The sequence below is a fragment of the Ambystoma mexicanum genome, chromosome 3q (assembly GCF_040938575.1).
Source record: "Ambystoma mexicanum isolate Mex_15411 chromosome 3q, UKY_AmexF1_1, whole genome shotgun sequence".
Taxonomy (NCBI): Eukaryota; Metazoa; Chordata; class Amphibia; order Caudata; family Ambystomatidae; genus Ambystoma; species Ambystoma mexicanum.
This window is the reverse complement of record NC_090926.1, coordinates 803521611-803542743: the sequence shown is the minus strand read 5'-3', so window position 1 is coordinate 803542743 and position 21133 is coordinate 803521611. Positions and strand designations below refer to the sequence as shown.

The 21133-nt window shown below is 44.7% G+C and overlaps 1 protein-coding gene across 2 annotated transcripts in view; it reads right to left on the bottom strand.

Moving 5' to 3' along the window:
• The window catches only part of SPATA20 (spermatogenesis associated 20), a 2241715-nt gene that overhangs the window by 347514 nt on the left and 1873068 nt on the right, over positions 1-21133 (bottom strand). For both annotated transcript variants that reach the window (XM_069654894.1, XM_069654895.1), the window contains one exon: positions 5709-5908. In XM_069654894.1, coding sequence (XP_069510995.1) covers positions 5709-5908 — 200 coding nt within the window. The remainder of the gene's footprint in view (positions 1-5708; positions 5909-21133) is intronic.

Here is a 21133-nt window from a genome sequence, read left to right as displayed (position 1 = left end):
GTTCTTTCCTGCAATGCATCCATGTCACTCGCTCCCCTGATGGCATTTCCACTGTGTCTCTTCAGGCCTCTGATGTTATCACTTTCTATTTCCCAAGGGGTTTCACCGCCTCCTCCTGCATCCTAAGTCTTACCACCACTCCTGCGATCACTCCCTTAGCCTGATGTTATCACCTCCTCTTGTAACCATCCTCTTCAGAATGTCAGTTGAGGAAGTGGTGCCTTATTAGTGCCATGCAAGTTCTCAAGCGGATTGGGCAGGGTCAGGACTTTTAGGTTGTCATGTCCTTAATGACTATTGGAGTTGGAAGAATCCAGGCCATCTGGAATGACCTGCAGTGTGGCACCATTATTGCTCCCTGCCATGAGACCAGGACTAAGGTAGGGTGACATGGGCATCCTACCCATACCTCCCCGAGCCCACCATTCACTGGCTTGGTGTGGCACCTAGCACCCACATTCATCCCCAGTACCAAGCAGAGGACTTGATCACATGATGCAAAACTTGTTAGAAGCTATACATTCCTTGTATCCTGACACTTCCAGAAAAATACACATCCGAGTCTGTCTTCGACGGTAACACATTTTTGTATAAAGGAAGCACATGACAAACAAAGTTGTTTATGTAATTTCATGACAGAAGTCTGTGTTCTATGAGGTGCCTTGGCCAGTCAATAAAAGGTTTGAGGTCTAAAAATGAACGTGGTGAAGGCAATAACCAATTTGTTCATTGAAAGTAGGGATATAAGTATACTCACCCTGATCTCAGAGAAACCATAATAGTTACTCTGAAGGAAAACAAAAATCAGATATGTGTGCGTCATATAGGTCAAATTAACTCCTCAATGAGGAAAAGGAGATCCATGCTTGGATCCTGGCGAATCACCTGCTTCACATTATCCACGATTTGATACAGGTACTCTGAAAGTAGCCTACTGGGTGATCAAATACCAAGGGTTGTATACAGGGATGGATGACAGGCCTGTCTGTGAAACTAACTTGCCCCTGGTGATCAAAGGTTTCCCTTCGGTTGAGTCCCACTGACGAAGACTCCCTTTAGCATTAGTCAGCAAAGTTGCCACTTTTAGAATTATTTCAATCCGAGGATTTTTATATATTGTTCAAAAGTCCAATGGTGGGGTTGAGGATAGAAATGGTTTGCTTGCAGGTCGCTCTTCAAAATGTTGACAAAACTTGGAGGATGCATGTGGTATTAGGCCTAGTGAACAAAATTGACAGTCCGCTGAAAATCTTATTTTAGGACCCCACACAGAATTTCACTCTGTGGAATAGAGCTATATGTTTGATTTAATGGTAAAAATGGGCTGTAGCAAGGGATTCCTCAGATGGGTAAGGGGTTGATACACTCAACCAGTGATGAGGGTCTAGGTCAATAGGGTAATCACTGCCAAATGTAGGCTGATCAGGGGCACCAGACAGGCATAGCCTCTGTCCCCACTGATTGTTGTAGTAGAGATAGAGCCACTTGCAGAGTGCAAAGGGACCACAAGGGACTTTCAATGGTCATGGGGAATGGAGAAGCATCTCTTTATATTTTAATGGCCTTATAATTAAGTTACACCAGAGTACTCTGAAAGTAGCCTACTGGGTGATCAAATACCAAGGGTTGTATACAGGGATGGATGACAGGCCTGTCTGTGAAACTAACTTGCCCCTGTTGATCAAAGGTTTCCCTTCGGTTGGGTCCCACTGACGAAGACTCCCCTTAGCATTAGTCAGCAAAGTTGCCACTTTTAGAATTATTTCAATCCGAGGATTTTTATATATTGTTCAAAAGTCCAATGGTGGGGTTGAGGAGAAAACAGATCTATTATTAGATCATTTATATGGTAAGAGCAGACGCTACACATCCATATGTCCACTATATATAACTCATCAGGCAGCAAAAAAGAAACTGCGAGGCCATTTGGAAAAAAAAAAACCTTCAGTCTCAAACAAATTCAAACTCTCCAAACTAGCTGCACTCTACAAAAAAGAAATCTACCTAGCCAAACGAGCCTCCTTTGACTCCCGCATATCCCAAGCTAAATCCAACATGAAATAACTCTTCTCCATCCTTAAAGAAATAGAAACCCCTATAGGACCCCTTGACACTTGCACAAAAGATAAAAACTGGTGCACAGAAATTCAAAGCGCCTTAGCGTATAAGATTGCGACTCTTCAAAGTAAAATCTCCAGCAAAAGAGCCTCCCTGAATGACACCCTCCCATCAAAAATTCCGGAAAAGCTCATGCCCTCAGATTTAACCCGTTTCCAGTTCTCCAAAGTCAACATACTCGAAGTTGAAAAAATGATCCTGTCCTTGAAACCTTCTAACTGCCAGCGACCTCTCCCCTTTCATTACGAAATTGATGAATGCCTCCTTCACCACTGGCTCCATCCCTACCAACTTAAAACAATCCTGGGTACTTCCATTACTGAAAAAACCTACACTTGACCCAGCCATACCTACAAATTACCGACCCATAACGACTGTTCCCTTTTTACTAAAAATTCTGGATAAGGTTGCCTATGTACAAATACAGAAGCACCTGGAAGAACACAACCTCTTAGGATCTAGACAATCCGAGTTCCGTCCCCAACACGGGACCGAAACCGCACGCATTGACTTGAAAGCACAGATTGATACGCTCAAGAGACGATGGGCAGGCTGCCCTACTCCTCCTCCTCGACTTATCTGCAGCTTTTGATTTGGTCGATCATTCTGTTCTATGCTCACACCTCAGCTCACTTTTCCAGTGAGGCCATCACCTGGATCACATATTTCCTTAACGGTAGGACCATGAGGGTTTTCTCTCCCACGGCGGCAGCAGACTCTATACCCATCCCCTGCGGTGTACCTCAGGGCTCCTGTGTCTCCCCTACACTATACAACATATTTACCAAGCCCCTTTTCGATGATTTGGATCATCTTGGTATCACCTACACAAACTATGCAGATGATATCCAGCTCCTCCTTCCGCTTTCTGGAGATTATGGAAAGGATTTGGCCTTGCTAAATAGGGTGTATATCACCATCCATGCATGGATGGCCATGCATGGACTATGCTTGAATGATGATAAAACAGAACTCATCATCCTAGGTACCACATTCAGCCTAAAGAAACTTGGCCTGGTCTACAATTCCTTCATGATTGAAGGGAACAACATCAAAGTCGGTCAGGAGGTCAAAACATTGGGATTCTACCTAGACTCCAATTTCTCCTTCAAAAAACAAGTGAGCTCCCTTGCATCTTCCACGGCCTATACGTGTAAATTAATCTGCACAGCTAAACCTTTCCTGTTGGACACTAGTTGCCTGACACTCGCCAGAGCCCTCATTTTGTCTCGCCTCGATTATTGTAACACCCTTTACCTGGGATCCTCCAAGGCCACTACCAGAAAACTGCAAACCCTCCAGAACAACGCTCTCAGAGCCGCTCTGGGCATCTCCAGAAGAGAACACATTACAGGACTCAGCCAACAGAACAACTAGTTCTCCACCAGAGATAAAATTATCTTAAAAACGGCATCACTCACCCACAAGTCTCTTAATAATGCTGCCCCAACTTACCTGATTAACAGATTCCACACAGTCCTCCTTAAGACCCGTCAGAATTGCATACAAAGACTGTTTAGCCATTCCCCACTACAAACGTGCCACCATAGGGGGCAACAGTTTCCAGGTAAAAGCAGCCACACTGTGGAATACCCTGCCTCCAAATCTTAGAGTGGACCTGCCCTATTAGAACTTCTGCTCCAAAGTAGTCTCTTGGCTGAAATTGGAGACCCACTAAGACAATGAAGTGCCCAGCATTACCAGCACTACCCGCACACTCTGTAACCACGTGTGCCTTCTTGCTTATTTGTATATAACGGCCTGCTGGCTTCACTGTTGCCATGTATATAACATTGGTGTACCTTATTCTTGTATTATGTATATTCTTTGTGTATTGTAACCAAGCTTTGAAAATTCTTGTAAAGGCTGCGCCGCGATGCCCATGGGTACGTTCGCGCATTATAAATAATAAAACAAACAAACAAACATTTGTGAGGAAGGATTGGGTCTACTGTATCTTCAAATTTACTCTTAGGCCTCAATACTGGCTGTTGTGAATGAATAGACATTTAGGCAAGGGAAAAGATGGATGAATGAGCTGGTGGAGCTGGAATGAATAAATTTGAACACAGTGGGAATAAAGAGGTTTTTACAAGTGAACACTGTGGGAGTAGCTTGGATGCAGGGGAAACAATGGTAAGGATGGAAAGATAAACTGACCGTAGAATCCACATTGTGGGGAAACAGAAGGTTGAGGGAAATCTCTGATGTTACTGTTTTTTTGTGAATGGGAAACTAAAGAAAGTAAGAAATTGGAAGAGATTATAGTAGTTAAGAATTATAGTAGTTAAGAAACTAAGACGTTCCAGAAACGAAGGGTTGAATTTGCACAGGGGCAAAACACTTGCAGTGACGCCGATATCATCTTGGAGCAGTTCCAGATTTTCCTTGAAGGTCCAAGCAGATCGCTACCTCATCTGCTTTATTTAAGGTGTTGTTGTCTTTTCTGTTGTACCACCAATAAAGAGAATAATTAAAGGAAAGGCTTGCAGTCAATGTGGGAGGTTGCCACTAAACACCTGCATAGAAAATACTACTCTAGGAATAGACTCTTCAAAATGGGCAGACGCCGGGATGATTACTGTCTCAGATATTCTACCTTTTTCATATTGCGTGGAATTGCAAGATCATCCAACGATACTGGAGCAAAGTAATCCGGGATTTATTGTTGGTTCTGGGATGGGCGATAGAGGTCAATCCAAGGTTGGTTCTGTTGGGAATATGGCAAGATATGGATGCCAACATATACTTAATTCCTTCCTACAAATGGCCTTCATTTTAGCTAAAAAGGGACATTGCAGCAAAGTGTCATGGTGACATCCTATCAAGGTTGGCTGCTTGAATAGAAAGATTGCATAAGGTGAAGGCATTGAGAAAGGTGGTGTTCAAAAACAGGGGATGCTCGAATAAACTTACAAATGTGTGGAGGAGTTGGTAGACTTATAAGCGTTGATATGTAAGAGGTTGGTGCACCTTGCCCTGAGAGGATAGTTTTGCCTAGTAAATGATTCAAAGCAGATTTGGTAGGCAATTTGAACTGTCATGGTGAAGTGATCTACACTTTCTGTTCCTGGAATATTCTAGACATTGGTAGGAAGTTGCAAGTTGGCTGGGAGAGGAGTACCAAATGATTGTGAAATTCTTCCCTGTGTTGCCTCTGTTTCAGCACCTGCGGGGACAGCAAACCTACTAAAGAAATCTATGCATGCTTGTTATTCCTGCTCTCAGAATGTCAAGAGGAAATTGTAGCTGTGTCTTTCCTACTGTCATTCTACTCTACGAAAGAGCTAGAAAACAAACCCCATCTACTCTTAAATGCAAATCAAAATGTGACAACAGAAATACATTTCACAAAGTTACAGTGTGAGAGCAGCAAAAACAGGAGAAGGGGTTAGGAAGAAAGTAAGAGTATTGTTGAGGTTGCACGGTATTAGAACATGTTTAGTTTTACAATGTTTCTTTGTGGTATGGAAGAAAATTCAGGTTTTAGCAGAAGGTAGGAATAGAGCTAGGTAGAGGGTTCATGGAGTTAGGAGACCATCCATGGAGACTTTAGATTAGCTCTTTAAGAGCACATCTTCCCTTCATACCTGTTTGAGGGTCTGGTGAAATGCGATTAGTGCTCGAGCCATCTCTGGAAGTGAAACTGGAGCCTTCAGTAACCTCTCATAGAATCCAATGAAAAGCTGCCCAGACTTCGACACCCAATCGGAACGCCTCGTGTAAGCTGCAGCTCGTAGCAGGTTAAATGCTGCAATAGAGTTACTACTTGGCTCAACACCATCTTGTTCTGTGGGAAATCAAACACACCCCAGTGTAAGTTCAACTGAAATGTATCACCACTGTGCAAAATTCAACAAGAAGAATAAATTACAGCCATCACAGGTAGGCAATGACATCACGCATGAATTCTATACAAATTGCAACCACAGCAGCACAAAATTAGTACGTGGCCATTCACGCAGTGTAATGACTGCAACGAAACAATCAAAAACGAACATCAAATTCTCTGGTCAAGCACTAATTAGAGTTGCCTGAACATGACTTCTCTAACTGTGAGTACCTATTAGAACAGCTGTCTAGAGGTAGCATCTCACAGGTGCAGTCACTATGGGATCATAAACGCTCACGAATTACCTACGATCATTTCCCTTAACTGCTGAACCTGCTTAACCCAGACCTGGCTACTTCCGGCCTTATGGAGAATACATGCCAACCTCATCCAATTTCACTTTTGAACCAAGACACCTCCAATCCTGAAAGCAATTCATACTCATTGTTCTTTAATGTCCAATCAGGTACCATCAATGAAGGCCCAAAATACACTCCAGCTCACATTCTGGTGCTTGACTCTGTATAGCCAGTGTGGACCCAAACAGCTAACTGCTAATGAACCCAACCACGAATAGTGCTCACCCAAAATGTTCTGAAAAACCACTGTCCTTCACTTCTGTACCTTACAGAGATACATTTGGTTCTGCGCCATAGCATGCGTCTAACTAATGTCCTTCAATGATAATGCCCATTGATGACGCAGTATATTTAACTACTATCTTTCAGTGCTGCGTTCAGACGAAGCCCTCTAAGCTTATTCACAATGCACGTTAAGTCACTATCTTCCACCCCTGAACCCTGACACAGAGTCATGCCCATCTCAAACACAGTCCATAAACAGCTACTGCTAACCCACAATGGACCCCTACTAACCATTATTTACTACTGATCCTGGTAAGTGTGTCAACCCACAAAACTTACCATAGTCACTGCCCTTCACTCCAGAACAGAGCAGCCGATGCAGACTGTTTTTCATCTGGATATTTCCAGAGAGCAACATTCACCCTATTCATCCGTCTTGGAACTTGCTAAATATCTTAAAAGCATATCCTTACTTTTGTCATTAGTCAACTAGGGCATAGAAAAAGGTCTTCAGCTTATTTTCTAAAACTGAAGTGGAATTGGATTATCCATAACTCAGAAGGGAGGGAATTCCATATCTGGGATCGAAGACAGGACTGCGCTCTGCCCAAGCGTGTTCCCGCTAACTATTGGAAGGCCAGCCTGAAAGGTGTCAGTTGAAGGCAGCACCCTTACATCTGTATGAATTATGCATAGTACCTTCAAAATTGTCCTGTTTACCATGGGAAGCCAGAGAAGCGCAGCGCGCCTGTTGTGAATGCGTAGCGTGGCAGAATAAACATAATTTGGGTTATAGCCTGCACCCACTGAATCAGCTGCTGCGTAGAGTGTGCGCAATGTTGATGATTGTGACATCAGACATGGTCAGATTCAGTTAGGGACCAGGAGGACCTGAATAAAACTTGGGTAAACCTAAGCGGACGTGCCTTAGTGTCATTACTATGAATATTTGTCCGATAGCTAGTACCATCATTTCACGTTCAGCGGCCACCAGCAAGTTTCAGAGGTGCTGCAGTGCTGGGATAACAACTGTACCATCAGGTTCCACCCGATCACTAACAGACCTAGCACCAGCATCTTCTTCAGCCTCAGCTACAAAGCAAACAGCCAAAAGGTGGGTTGCCACAGTACAATTACAATGTAGAAAGGCATGGCGACGAAATGTGAGGCAGATACCTACCACTCGATTCAGCGCACGCCAATCAACCCTCTGCCACGCTTCAAAGGAAAAAATAGCCTTTCCAAACATCCTATCTGGCAAATATAACACCCCTAGTATAAACATTAAACACTTCCCATTATACTAACTTGGAAGCCGCTGTGCCCCCAATATGCTAAAGGAAGATGCGTATGTGCTCCAGAACCCCATGTTATGCAGATTCTTGGACCTCCGTTTCCATAATGGGATGCTAGGACAGGACCTGTGGCAGAGGATAAAACCTGCAACTGTGAGGGATAGGAATTATTCTACGCGTGGTAGCAAATAGTGTTTAGTCTGTGAAAATTGGTCTCTGAGATAAAAGTATAATCTGTCCTGGAATGCTGGTTGTGCTCTGTCGAATAATAAGAATCTGCATGAAACCCTTGTCTGGATGGCCACCCGGAATCAACAGACAACCAGACCTAATCCTAAAGTGTAACAAGTTTTTATATGCAATTGGTGTACAGGTTTGGACCAAGACAACAAACGTGGTGGATGAAGGTAAACACAAAAAAGTCTCTCAAAGTTCCTTAGCGGCCCCCCCCCCCCCCCCCAAGGACCACTTCCCAAATCTGTCTCTCTCACTCTTAGACCTCAGGTTAAAGTTGCAGTCGTCTGTTCTTGGGTCTTGCCAGTGCGGATTTTGTTTTTTAAATGTGTTCTTATTGCTTTTTTCAATATATTCGTACTTAACACAAACTAGAGACTGTAACGTTAGGATCATACTAAACGTATATGAATAGATTCTACAAGAACAATTAACCAACTTGTCCCTCAGTGCTGCATCACTTCACGTAAACAGTATACAATTTAATATGCTAAATATTACATGCTAATATATCAGTGTATGGTGGTCAAATCAGTGGTCTTCCATTCAGTCATGTGATCCAAGGATCTTATTTCACATCTACTCATATGGACTACCTCTACCAAGGTGCTAATCTCATTTTAGATCAGTGTCTTTCGGTTGACCACGTTCGGTATATGCCCAGAACGCATGCCAAATGTCTCTTGGCTGGGTTGTAGTCTAAGTAGACTGCAATAGTCCCTTTCCAGTTCCTGGATTTCCATCATATCGCAATGTATTGTAATATAGCGTCTGCCTAAGTGTTGGGCTTTGATGATGAAGACAGTTCACACAATTCCCGGTTTACAAGACTGGTGTCAACTGTCCTTAACGTTCTCTAGACATAGAGATGGGACACTACATCTCCCCCTTACTTGACAATGAAAGTCTTGCTTACCCCATTTCTTCTGTCCATCTTGTGGGTCTTTGTATTGGTTCTTTTGGATGGGCTATGAGTCACTGGAATGTGATCATCCCTCTCACTGTCACTATCGTTTGTGTCCACATCAGCATTCATGAAGCCTGAGCAGCTATCTGAGCAGTCCCCGGAGGAGGCACTCTGTTGTCTCTTTTCCCACTCTTTTGAAGAAGGAAGAGTTTAAGGAGATTGTGCCATTTGGACTTGCTGCTGTTACCATGGATCCTTTAATATGGGTGACTCTCAGGGGCTGTGGATTGAAGGCAGGTGTCTCTTTTGATCCTTGTGATCCTTGTGTCTGACGCACCAGCACTTGGTCTCTGATGTGCACTTCGGGCTCCTTTGCTTTCCTCCTTGCATCAGCATATGCTTTCATTCTTTCTTTGCATTCTTGTCCTTTTCCCTTGCCTTGCCACTAGTGCCTGAATGTGGCATGTCGGTTCATACAATTCTGCCGAACATGAGTTCTGAGGGGCACACTCCTGTGGAGCTATGGGGTGTGTTCTGATAGTCTCTGAGTAAGGGGCAGATTGCTTGCATTAACAAACCTCTCGTAATGGAGCATATTTGTACAGTGAGTTTTAAGTCTGCCATGAAACATTCGACTGTGCCATTCGCCTGTGGCCCCAATGGGGTAATTTTCCGATGCTGGAAACCTAGGTGCTCAGCAAACATTCTAAACTACTGTCCACGGAACGGTGGGCCATTATCGGATTTTACAACTGTTGGAATGCCTTAATATGCAAACGTTTTGTCTAGTGTTGGAATGACCCCATGCAATGCCGTGGTTCGTATTAAGTGTATCTCTGGGAACTTTGACATCTCATCCATGATTACCAGGACATGCTTGCTGTTGGACAGGGGCCCAAACATGTCGACTGCTACCTCATTCCATACTTGAGGCGGCATGGCTGTCATTTTGAGGGGTTCTCGGGACAGGTGGGGAGCAACCGAATATCATACTATTTTCCAGGATCTCTTCCACTTTGGTGTCCATCTGGGAAAACCATACTTTCGTTCGCAGTTGGCGTTTGGTGGACACGATTCACTATGTCCAGTGTGTGCCATGTTGATGACTCTGTCCTCTAGGGTGTCTGGGATTACTATATGGTTCTCTTTTAGCAGCAAGCTTTCTGGAGATAGCGATAAGGTGTGTTTCAGAAGATTAAATGTTCGAAGTTGTTTCTGTCCCTTTCTCTGATAAAGTTCTTTCATTTTGTCTTGAGTCATGCCATCTGCCAGAGGATACTCTCTCTTTGACTTTCGTGAGAACTGGGTCCTGGCTCAGGCTATGGAGGAGTTCAGGGATGGTGAGCGACTTGGGCGTGCGTTGCTGATGATATAGTTGACATATTGATCTGCTTTGCAGGATTGTGATTCCTTTTTCGGGGGCAGGGGATACCTCGATATGAAGTCAGCTGGGTTGTTCTCTTTCCTGGGGCGGTGCAATATATTGAAGGAATATTCTTGAAGGGGAAGTCCCCATCTAGCAATGCCGGGAGGTATTTTTGCAGTTGACTTTCTGTACATGGTTGTGAGGGCCTGATGATCTGTGATGATGGTGAAGTTTTGTCCATATAGGAGTAGGTGGTAGTGCTCACATGCCCACACTATTGCTAGGCTCTCTTGTTCCAGCTGCGAGTACGCACATTCTGCTGAAGACAGACTGCAGCTGGCATAAGCTAAAATGTGGCGTGATGCGGAAGAGGGCGAGCCAGGCTTGAATTGAGTAAGAATCGCTCCTAATCCCACTGGGCTCGCATTTACGGTATGTTCTTTTTCAAGGTTCGGGTCATAACATGCCATGCACGATGCTGATGCAAGCCGGCATTTGATTTCTTGGAAAGCGTCCTCGCAGTCATTTGACCACACAAAGTCTTGTCCCTTTCCTGTGAGGTGTCTTAGTGGCGTGCTGATGGATTCAAAGTCCTGTATAAATCGTGTACAATAAATAGCTGGCCATGCCTAGGAATGAACAGACAGCTGATGTTGATTGGGGCCTGGGCGCATCCACAAGCGCTTGAACATTTTCAGGATCAGGTTGGAGGCCTTCTTGCAAAAAGATGTGCCCGTCATGGGCTTCTTGAGTGGCACCAAACACTAAGGTGTTGTCACTATAATTGAGACATTGTGGGATATGTTTAATTATCTGGTGTATCTCGTTCTGGAAAGTTTCTGCAGCAGAAGACACCCCATAGCTAAGTCACTTGTAGCGAAATAACCCTTCGTGGGTGGAGACCGTGGTTATATAGCGAGAGTCTGGGTGTAATTCAAGCTGGTGTTAGCCTTTATTGAGATCTAATTTTGAGAAAAACTTTGCTCCATGCAGCCGGTGAATCATGTCCGTCATTCTCTGTGATGTATGACTCACACTCAATGGCCGTGTTGGGAGCCCTCATGTCCACGCAGCTGTGGATGCTTTTTCCAATCTTCTTTATTCTGGACAGGGACAACGGGGGATACCCGTTGCGTGGGCCTAATTGCATGTTCTAGGATGTCTTGATTTGGGAGTCCTTGTATCTCATCTTCTACGTGCTTCTGGATGTTCAGCGGTATTCCTCGTTAGTGTTGTGCGATGGGTTTGGTGTCCTGATTCATGTGCAGTTTGACTTGTTTTCCTTTGAGTCTGCTGAGTCCTTTGAACAGGGCTGGGAACATTTTGATCATCATGTATTTTGGGCTCGTCGTGTACGAGGTCATGATTGGGTACATTCTGTGTACTAGACCATTTTGTATTGCAGTCTTGAAACCAAAGGTGCTTTCTCCTGGCACCTCTCCTTCAATTACATACATAATTACTTTTGCTTTTTTGTCTTTGTATGTGCAGGTGGCCTTGAACATGCCTTCGCAATTCAGGGGCGTGTTTGCTCCATACGGATAAATAGCAATGTTGGCTGGTTGTAGAGCTCTTTTGTACTTGACGCCCTGATATGTTGCTTCGTTAACCACATTCATGGTTGCCCCTGTGTCAACCCTAAATTCCTGGGGGCTACCGTTGTACTGTAACAATAATGTCGGGCTGTATTCGGTCGCTGTCTTGTTGCCTATAGCATATACATAGCATTGATTGCGGTCACCGCTGGACGACGATGAATCTGAGGCATTGCAGCTTCTTGGCAAGAATTCTATATATCGCGCCTTGTGTCTTGTAGATCTTCTCTTCGTGTCTTCGGGAGAGTGTCTTTGTCGAGAGTCCTCCTTTTTGTCTCTCGGCTGCCGGAATCTGTGCAGAGATTCCCTCCTTCTGCTTGGTGACCGTTTTCATCTACTGGTAGGAGATCTTGGCTGTCTGGAGCGGGAGCTGTCTCGTCTCCTGCTTTGTTCGCTGTAATTTGTAGATCTCTGGAAATATCTGACATTCTTGCAAACTGGCTCAAAGTGATTTTCACCCCCACATTTGTCACAGGTATGACCGACTGCTGGGCATGGGCCAACGTGAGGGAAGATGTAGCACTTTTTTTGATCTTTGCTGCTCTCTCGTTCTGATATTTGGACCTGCCACAGGCGTGCTGCAGATGATGTCTGTGTGATTTTAATGTTTCCTAAGGATTCGGTCTGCATTGAGAGTGCCATGTCTGCCCGGGCTAAATAATATTGTAATATTTCTTCTAAGGATCTGGTCCTCTGCAATAATTTCTTGTGAAATTCAGCTGACTCATAGTCGGCAACAGTTTGCGATTTAAGTTCTTCTTCAGTTGAGTAGTGTTCAAAATCGAAATATTTCACTCTTTTTCAAAGTCTCATGACAAAATTGTCTAGCGTATCTCCATTCTCTAGCGTGTACGTATGAAAAATGTGATGTTCATAGTGTACGTTTCGTAGAGGCGCAAAGTAGTTATTCAGAGACTCAATGATGCCCTGGAAGGTGTTGGTGGTGCTTTCTGGCATTTCGAAGACTATGTTGTGCACTCCTGGGCCTAGGTAACACAATAGTAATTCAGGCGTGTAAAGTCTGTTTAAAGTGCGACATGCCAGATCCTAACCTAATTGCCATTAATATTTACTGGAACCTCGCCTGCTCTGAACTCCAGGCATTCTTGGCTATACTGGGCTCACTGTTGGAAAGAATAAAACTGGACTTCGGTGGAGTCAATATAGTTCTAATTTTGAAAATGACCAAGGGAGAGTGCATTAGTATTCCTCTGAGGCAGCGCTCCTCCCTTACCCAGTTTTATCCATGTATATTTGAAGTTCTTGAAACCATCGGTTCCACTGTGACGCTAAGCTGCTGGTGACTGTAATGTCAAAAAGCGGGACTGCCTGTAGTTGCAGGGAATTATTGCCCTGTTCAACCGTGTCATGAGATGCAGGGACAGGGGGTCAGAGGCTTGCATGGATGAACTGCCAACAGCCTCATCTTCTGACATGATGACAGCCCACTGAATGGAAGGTCATCCTTATAAAGTGATTCTTGGCTTCTTCCTGCGCTGGCACAATGTGGAGAGTAGATGAGAGGCACACGGTGCCTGTGGCGCAACACTCATGGAAGAGCACATGCTGATTTAAATATACGAGCATGTGCTGATTTAAATGTAGCTGGCAGGCACTAATGATCCTGGCTTTATGTAGACCACGGCTGGGCTTGCACGTGTCTACAGAGTCGTAATTGGAAAATGCAAAACACCCCTCACTCACTTCTCATGCAGCAGGCGTGCTGATTGATTAGCCGGGGCTCCAGCCAGGCCTGCACGGCGGGACGTCAGGATACTCCAGAGTGGAGGTGCGCCGTAATTAAATCAAGCGTGGCACGCATAGCTTCTAACTCCTCGTCGCCACTGTTAGAGTTACGCGACAGCAATATAAACAGATACAGAGCAAAAAACACACGGAGACGGAGCAGCGTATGGCTGTTCTTTATTTCTGCAATGTAACTAACCAACATATGGGTGGTAACTCTGTCTACGCTCTCCATAAACAGAAAGAGTCCTTAACGTGCTCTAGACATAGAGATGGGGCACTACATCTGCCAGCCATCTTGTTGCCTATGACCTCAACTTGTTGCAAGACCCCTGAAGGTGTGTGCTGGCCTACCCCGTGTTCGGGAGCTGAGAAAAAGACTAGTCTTGGCCTTTGAGACCCTGGAGTGGGACTCACAGCTCCTGAAAGCACGATCCCTGTGTTTTTGATGACGACCCACAGCAAGCCATTATTCAAGCATGTTCAATGCTGAACGAGCCTCCAGGACCCTTCGAATATGCTTTGTGGCATTCATCGTTCTCTTGAACCACCATTTGCTGTTCGACTCGGTTCGCCCCCCGCAGCACACCAGCTGAAGTGCATTGTTGCCTCGGCTTGAATCAATGAAGTACTGATGCCTTGTATTTCTTGAGTCACTGTTCAAAGCACTAGCTTCTTCATCTCAGCTCCTGTAATCCAATCAGCCAAACCCTGGTGTCAACTGAACAACTACCTGCAAGGCTCCACATCAAATCGACTCCCCTTCGTATCCTGGTACCAGCTGATCACTGACTGAACCTGGTCACCACCCGATCCACACAGCTCGAGTAGAAGTTTCGAGCCCACAGCTCCCTTCTGTTCTACCCCGGCTTGCCGCTGGACCATCACGACTGCTGCATACTCAAACCGAAAAGAACCCACAAACGATGGCGAGAAGCCGGGTTTGATGTCATCGAACCACCAAGACATTTGCAAAGGTATTACTGACTGATATGCCCCTCTGGTCCCTCGTTGGACCCTAGGGACTGGATAGGTCCTTTTAGTCCCTTTTGCAACCTCAAGAAATATCCTTTTTATTTTAACATTGTGGTCTTTTAATTGCCTTTTCTCCCCCTGTCTCATTACTCAGAGTGTAGCATCTTTTTAATCTTTGCATATTCTTTGTTCTTTCTACAGGCATGGATATTTTTTTGGGGGGGGCAGGGGTGTGTGTGTGTGTGTTCATTTTGGACTGTTATACTTTGCTGTTCTGGTTGATAATGAGCCGCATTTACACCCCTCTTGAGAGTATAGCCTTCCCTCGGCACACATTACTACAAAAGGTTAAGGAGGTATAGCTCTTAACTTTGTCTGTTTTACTTTTATGACTGTGTTGGGTCTTGCTTTGTAAACGTGTGGGCGCCGAGTGGGCGCTTTAGCCTCTACTCATCCTTGTACTCCTGCAGGTCAGAAGTCAATTCACCTTATCAAACTGCCAAACAATCTCCTCTTCTACATTCTCAGCTTTCAACTCTGATAGGTCCTGTGCAACCACCCCTGTACCAGTTTCCTTGACAGGAGTAAGAGGGATGGAGGTAGGTCAGTACATAAGCACATTCCATGGTGGATGTGGGCGCGCACACAGACTACATTACTCAGAAGCTCAGGTAAGCACGTGTATGTCTCCATGGCTGCCCAGCACAGCGAGGCAACCGGAAAGCTGCAGATACGGATTTCTGGCAACCGTGGCTCATTGCTTGACAATGTAATGCTTTGTTGTCTATCCTTGCATCTATAATACCTTCGGAGTCGGGTGCAGGGTCTTCTGGTGGAACTAGCTTCCTGGTACCTGTGTTACATTTTGCTGCCTGAGTCCTCTTTCTACTGCACTCAACAGTCAACCTTCATAACCCGACCCCCGGCGCGGGGCGGCCACAGAGTCGGGTGCAGAGTCTTCTGGTAGAACTAGCTTCCTGGTACCTGTGTTATGTTTTGCTGCCCGAGTCCTCTTTCTACTGCACTCAACAGTCAACCTTCACAACCCGACCCCGCCGCGGAACGGCCGCGGCATCGGGTTCAGAGTCTTCTGGTCTTTGAGTCCTTCATGCCCGAGGCACCTGAGGTGCCTGGTCAGCGTTTGTTGATGGTTTCTGGTTCAGCGTCTCCATTTCATCAGCATTTGCAGCATTCTACAGAGACTGCGGATCACAGCGTGGCACTATAAGTGTTTAAGGAAACGGACCGTGAGCGTTCTTGGACTGCGATCAACTAGGCTAGAAGGTCGCTGAGGACAGAAGAGGAAAACCAACCCCGCCTTGATGACTACGGTAAGAACGGTGAAGGGGGCTGCATCACAACCAAGAATTTACTTTGCTGATTTCCATTTTTTTGTCTAAGCTAAACCTTATTGCCTCTGGGTACTGGGCTATGAGAGCGGAATTGTCAGTAAAACCGTAGCAAATTTCGCAAAATCACCCCCGATTTGGGCGAACCTGTAGGCTAAAAGAGAATAAGGAACCTTGATACAGGCTTTTCAATACACGCATCCCAAGGTTGGGTCACCAGTTATATTTTTCTGGGGACACCAGCTATTACAGCCTAACTTGTGAATAGCGTAATTGGAGGATCCTTGCAAAAAGATCCTCACTGGAGAAACCCACTGCACGGTTCCGCACTCTCTCCGAAAAGGCGAGCTAAGGATTTTTTAGGCGCCCTTGTCTGGGGATCCTGTTTACTGGTGGTGGATTTCTATGTACCCCCAGGACAATATGAGGGGGGCAAATAGAATGAACCTGCGCAGTACAGCATTAGTGGACTTCATAAGGACACCTGAGAATGAGAGGGGTTGTACTTAAAGCCCCGACAACATCTATTACAATAGCAATGGCAGCCAGTACAACCCCTGTCCCATATAGCCACCTTGACAACCCTGTGCCAAGTCAACCCCCTTCACCCCCTCCATAATCTAGAAGGGATAGGACATGTTAAAGAGGCTCAATCAACAATAATACATAATTTGAAAGGGGGCCTGTAATATATAGTCACTAAAAAAGAAATCCTAAGAAAAATTCAAGATCATTTTGGGAGAGAGAGGAACAAAAGCCTAAATGACATAGAAAGCGATGCAGAACTTGTTTGGTCTCCCGCCCAAGCAGAGTGAAACTGTCTGGAAGTGGTGGAAGCTTGCTCTAATAACAACGGGGAGGTGAGTGAAGTCAGGGGAAGGGGCACCTCTGTCTCCACATCACGACATTAGTCAGAATCGTGAAGTGAGACCATCAAGTTCAAACTTAAGAACGATGCCACTGGACACCAACGAAGATATGGTCAGCCTGCATACTAACGAGGTGACATTATCAGCTCTGAATGTTGTGCTAAACTCATTGGTCTCCGTTTTTGAACTTCCCAAAGCGGAGGTTCATTCACAAGCAGGACCAAAGAAATGGCAAACTGCGATATAGCAGTGGTTGGGCTTAGTACCGCTATTAGCTCCACTGTCATTCCAGTCATGAAAGAAATCTGGCTAGAAGTGGCAAAGCAAGGCTTGGACATTTCATCAATCCAAACTTCGGCAATCTTAAAAAGAAAAGAGTAAGAAACTGTCTTGAAGCTGTTGCAAGAGCTTGCACAACAGCTGAAAACTCTCTCTCTTATCCCAGAAGAAGAACCAAGAGAAAACGATACGAACTTCCCATTTGATGACACTCCACTATCGGAATCCAAACTGGAAGAATTCAGGCGTTTGGCAAATTTTATGGATATTACATTGGAGGCAAACATCGAAATCCCCCATAATCAAATAGAGGAGATGACAAAATCCATAGAAGAGATGGAGGAAGATTGGACTCTTGCATTTCATGAAAACTATAGAGGAAGAAGGAAAACAAAAAAAAGAGAAGGAAGGAAAAAAGAACGAGAACGCTTCCTCCGCAACCTAAGAGAGACGTTAAAAAACCTAAAAATCAGAAAAATCTAAGGGTACAGAACTCAGGCATAAATTAATTCCTTAAGAACATTTCTCTCCCTCCTATCAGTGAAACATCAGAGACTGCGCTGGGGAAAAGCCGAGATGAAAATGTCACAGACATAAATTCGGACCTGACCACAGAAAACAAAAAAAGCAAACCCGGAAGTGCCAGAAAGGACTGCCGGAAGAAGTGCCATAGATCACAAATGTAAGTGTGGGCTTTCAGACAGACCTTCATGAGTATTTGTCAAGAGATCTGGGGAGAGGGGACAAACCGGAATGTGCTGGAAAGTCCAAAAACATTAGACAAAACACAAGGCAAGACATCAGCGATGATCTATAAGGGTGCCGCAGCAGGAGGAATTCCATGGGCCCCAATATTCCTGCAGAAAAACCTGCCCGTATGTAAACAGAATACCCTTGTTGGTACTTTACAAAGTGCCCCGCAGGCAGAAAAACCAAAACTGGCCCATATATACTTAAAGTCAACTTTATTAACAAAATTGCCATCAGTTGAGGAACCCATTCCATCTGGGGCTGCTGTAGAGCTAAATCTAGCCCAAGGGAAATCTTCCAACATTTTGGAAACCTGGAACGGCACTGAAAAATAAATAGAGATAAAGGAAACCCCAGAGAAAGGCAATATTGGCGACTTTATCCATCAAAGCAATCCGCATGTTGTTAATACCACCCAAAATAAATAGCTCAATCGAAGCGTGATCTTGGCCCATTTTAAAAAAGTGTCTAAACTCTATCTACTAGCCTCTAAGGACACAGACGTTGTGACATTCACAATTTTAAATATTACCTTGCAGAGGTTTGTCTCACCTCAAGAAAAGCAAAGAAGGCCATCCTCAATGCCTCAAGAGAGTTAGAGAGGCATAGACTAAAAGCCTTTTCTGAGATTCCGACAGAAGCCAAACAAGGGAACGGCCAAAATTGGGGGGCCTCTAAAACATCTTGTTTGAGGGGACGAGTGGGCTCGGAGGGGGTTTTTTGGATGAAAGAAAGACAGCTGCTAGAGAAAATGTGCAGGAGAACGCCTTGATTATGCTCCCAGATCTACTGTCTCAAGTTCTACAGAAACTGGGGGTGGGAGTTCAGCCCCTTTAGACACAAGGATGATAGAGTAGCAAGTTGAAACACGCTGGGCTCCAGTACTTTCAAATCTAGAAACCGGAGAGATCAGTTATTTGTGTGTAATGACATCATTTTGTTTTCAGGAAACATGGCTAGTCAACCCTATTGAAATCGAAGGCTATACACTACACTGCGTATCCTCATCCCAGAAAGCGAAGGGAAGACCGTCAGGGGGCCCCCTGATGGCATTTAAAAATCTTACAATAAAAGCCATAATTCCTATTTTTAAAACACAATAGTAATTCAGGCGTGTAAAGTCTGTTTAAAGTGCGACATGCCAGATCCTAACCTAATTGCCATTAATATTTACTGGAACCTCGCCTGCTCTGAACTTCAGGCATTCGTGGCTATACTGGGCTCACTGTTGGAAAGAATAAAACTGGACTTCGGTGGAGTCAATATAGTTCCAATTTTGAAAATGACCAAGGGGGGGTCCTGGAAGTTCCTTTGCCAGACATCAGTCCTGGTTACGAGAGACTTACCCAGAGTCTTTAGCTCACTGTCTTTCACAGAGAAGAAGTATCCCAAACATATCAGTGTTTGTCCTCCAGGAGAATTGCCTAGCATTTCGGTGCTGGACTGCCCCTGGGCAGGACAAAAACTGATATGATTATGATATTTCTCCTCTGTGAAAGATAGTGAGCTAAATAATCTGGGTAAGGCTCTCACAACCAGGACTAATGTCTGGCAGAGAGACTCCCAGGACCCCCCCCTTGTTTTTTGCATATTTAAGTAACTTTGGGTCTCGGGCAGGACAAAGACTGATATGATTGGGATATTTCTCCTTTGTGAAAGATAGTGAGCTAAAGAATCTGGGTAAGGCTCTCGCAACTAGGACTAATGTCTGTCAGAGAGACTCCCAGGACACCTTGTTTTTTGTCAATATAGTTCTGGCAGGAGATTTTAATGGTGAATGTATTCATACACCAAGGGGGAAAGAGCCATTGCCACCCAAAAATATATATAAAAATGGTAATATCTGGGCAGACTTTTTTGACTCTTGGGGACTGAAAATGCTGAATGGGTCATCTGGGGGGATTTGGATGCCTGTGCTCCATGGCATTGTGGTCAGTCGTCATCTATATTAGACTACATCTTTATCTCTCCAGGTCTTCTCTCCCGGTATTCCTCCTTGGTTATAAAACAGGATGGTGCGAGTGACCATTCCCATTTAGAGTTATTATTTCCTGATCTGAGTGTCAACTTCTGATACACATTCACAAGTCATAACAGGCAATAACAAAGGTAAAATACGGCTTATTAAAAACTAAACAGCAAACTAGAGAAAATACCAGACTCTATTTGGTTGGAAAATTGCCATCCGGCCAAATTTGTCCGTTTTATCTGGTCTGTCCTTCCTCCAAGCGAATCCGCTCCAGGTAAAACACAAATTCATGCACATTGCTTTGATGATGAAACCCGGGAGAAAAAAAGGGAACTTAGACAGAAACTCAGAAGGCTAAAGATAATGCAACCAGACCTGGTCAGTTATAGACTGGAGTCTAAAAGAGCATGCCAAGAGTATAAAAACTGGTCAGGGAATCAAAGGATGCCACGTTTACAGCATGCCAGAGAATTAATGTTGCGTTTGGTGAATGAAAGCAATTCTAGAAATGTTTGGTCGGTCGCCGTCCATCTAGAAACCAACCGCAACAGTACTCTTTGTAATCTGGTTGCAGAATCTAAGTGGGTCGATTTTTTGTCTAAAATATTTGAGAACCCACAGGCCAGAGGTAAATAGTATCCAGCTGAATGTTCCCTGGCATTTGTCCATTGTGGACGAGGATATTACGGACATCATAGCTAAGTCATCAGTCTCTAGGGCGGCAGGTCTGAATGGACTCACTTATCAAGTCCTTAAAAATGAGCCGGGCATTTGGTCCAGACTCCTAAACAATCTATTTGGGGAAATAGTCAAGCAGCGTAGGTTCCGTCTTTCATGGAAGACCGCGATAGTCATACCATTCTTCAACGGGGGCGATCGGTTACATCCAGCAAAATATTGCCCCATCGCCCTCCTTGATATAGACAGTAAAATCTTTATGAAACTTTTATTGACAGAACTTACAAACTGGGTCAACACTGCACAGATCTTGTCCTGTAACCAAACAGGTTTTAGACTGGGTCTTTCTACCACCTTGAATGGCCTTGTCCTAAACCTGGCTAGTGAACACACAATGGTGAAGGGCGTACCTCCACTTTATGGGGTCTGGGGGGGATTTATCGAATGCTTTTGACCAGGTCGACAGAGTACATCTTTAGAACAAGTTGAGGAGATGGGGGATCCCAGAGCTGCTTCTTGCAATGCAAATTGAGTTTCGTAAGGATACGTCGTTGAGAGTGCGTCTCGCCGAGCAGGGACACCTTTCG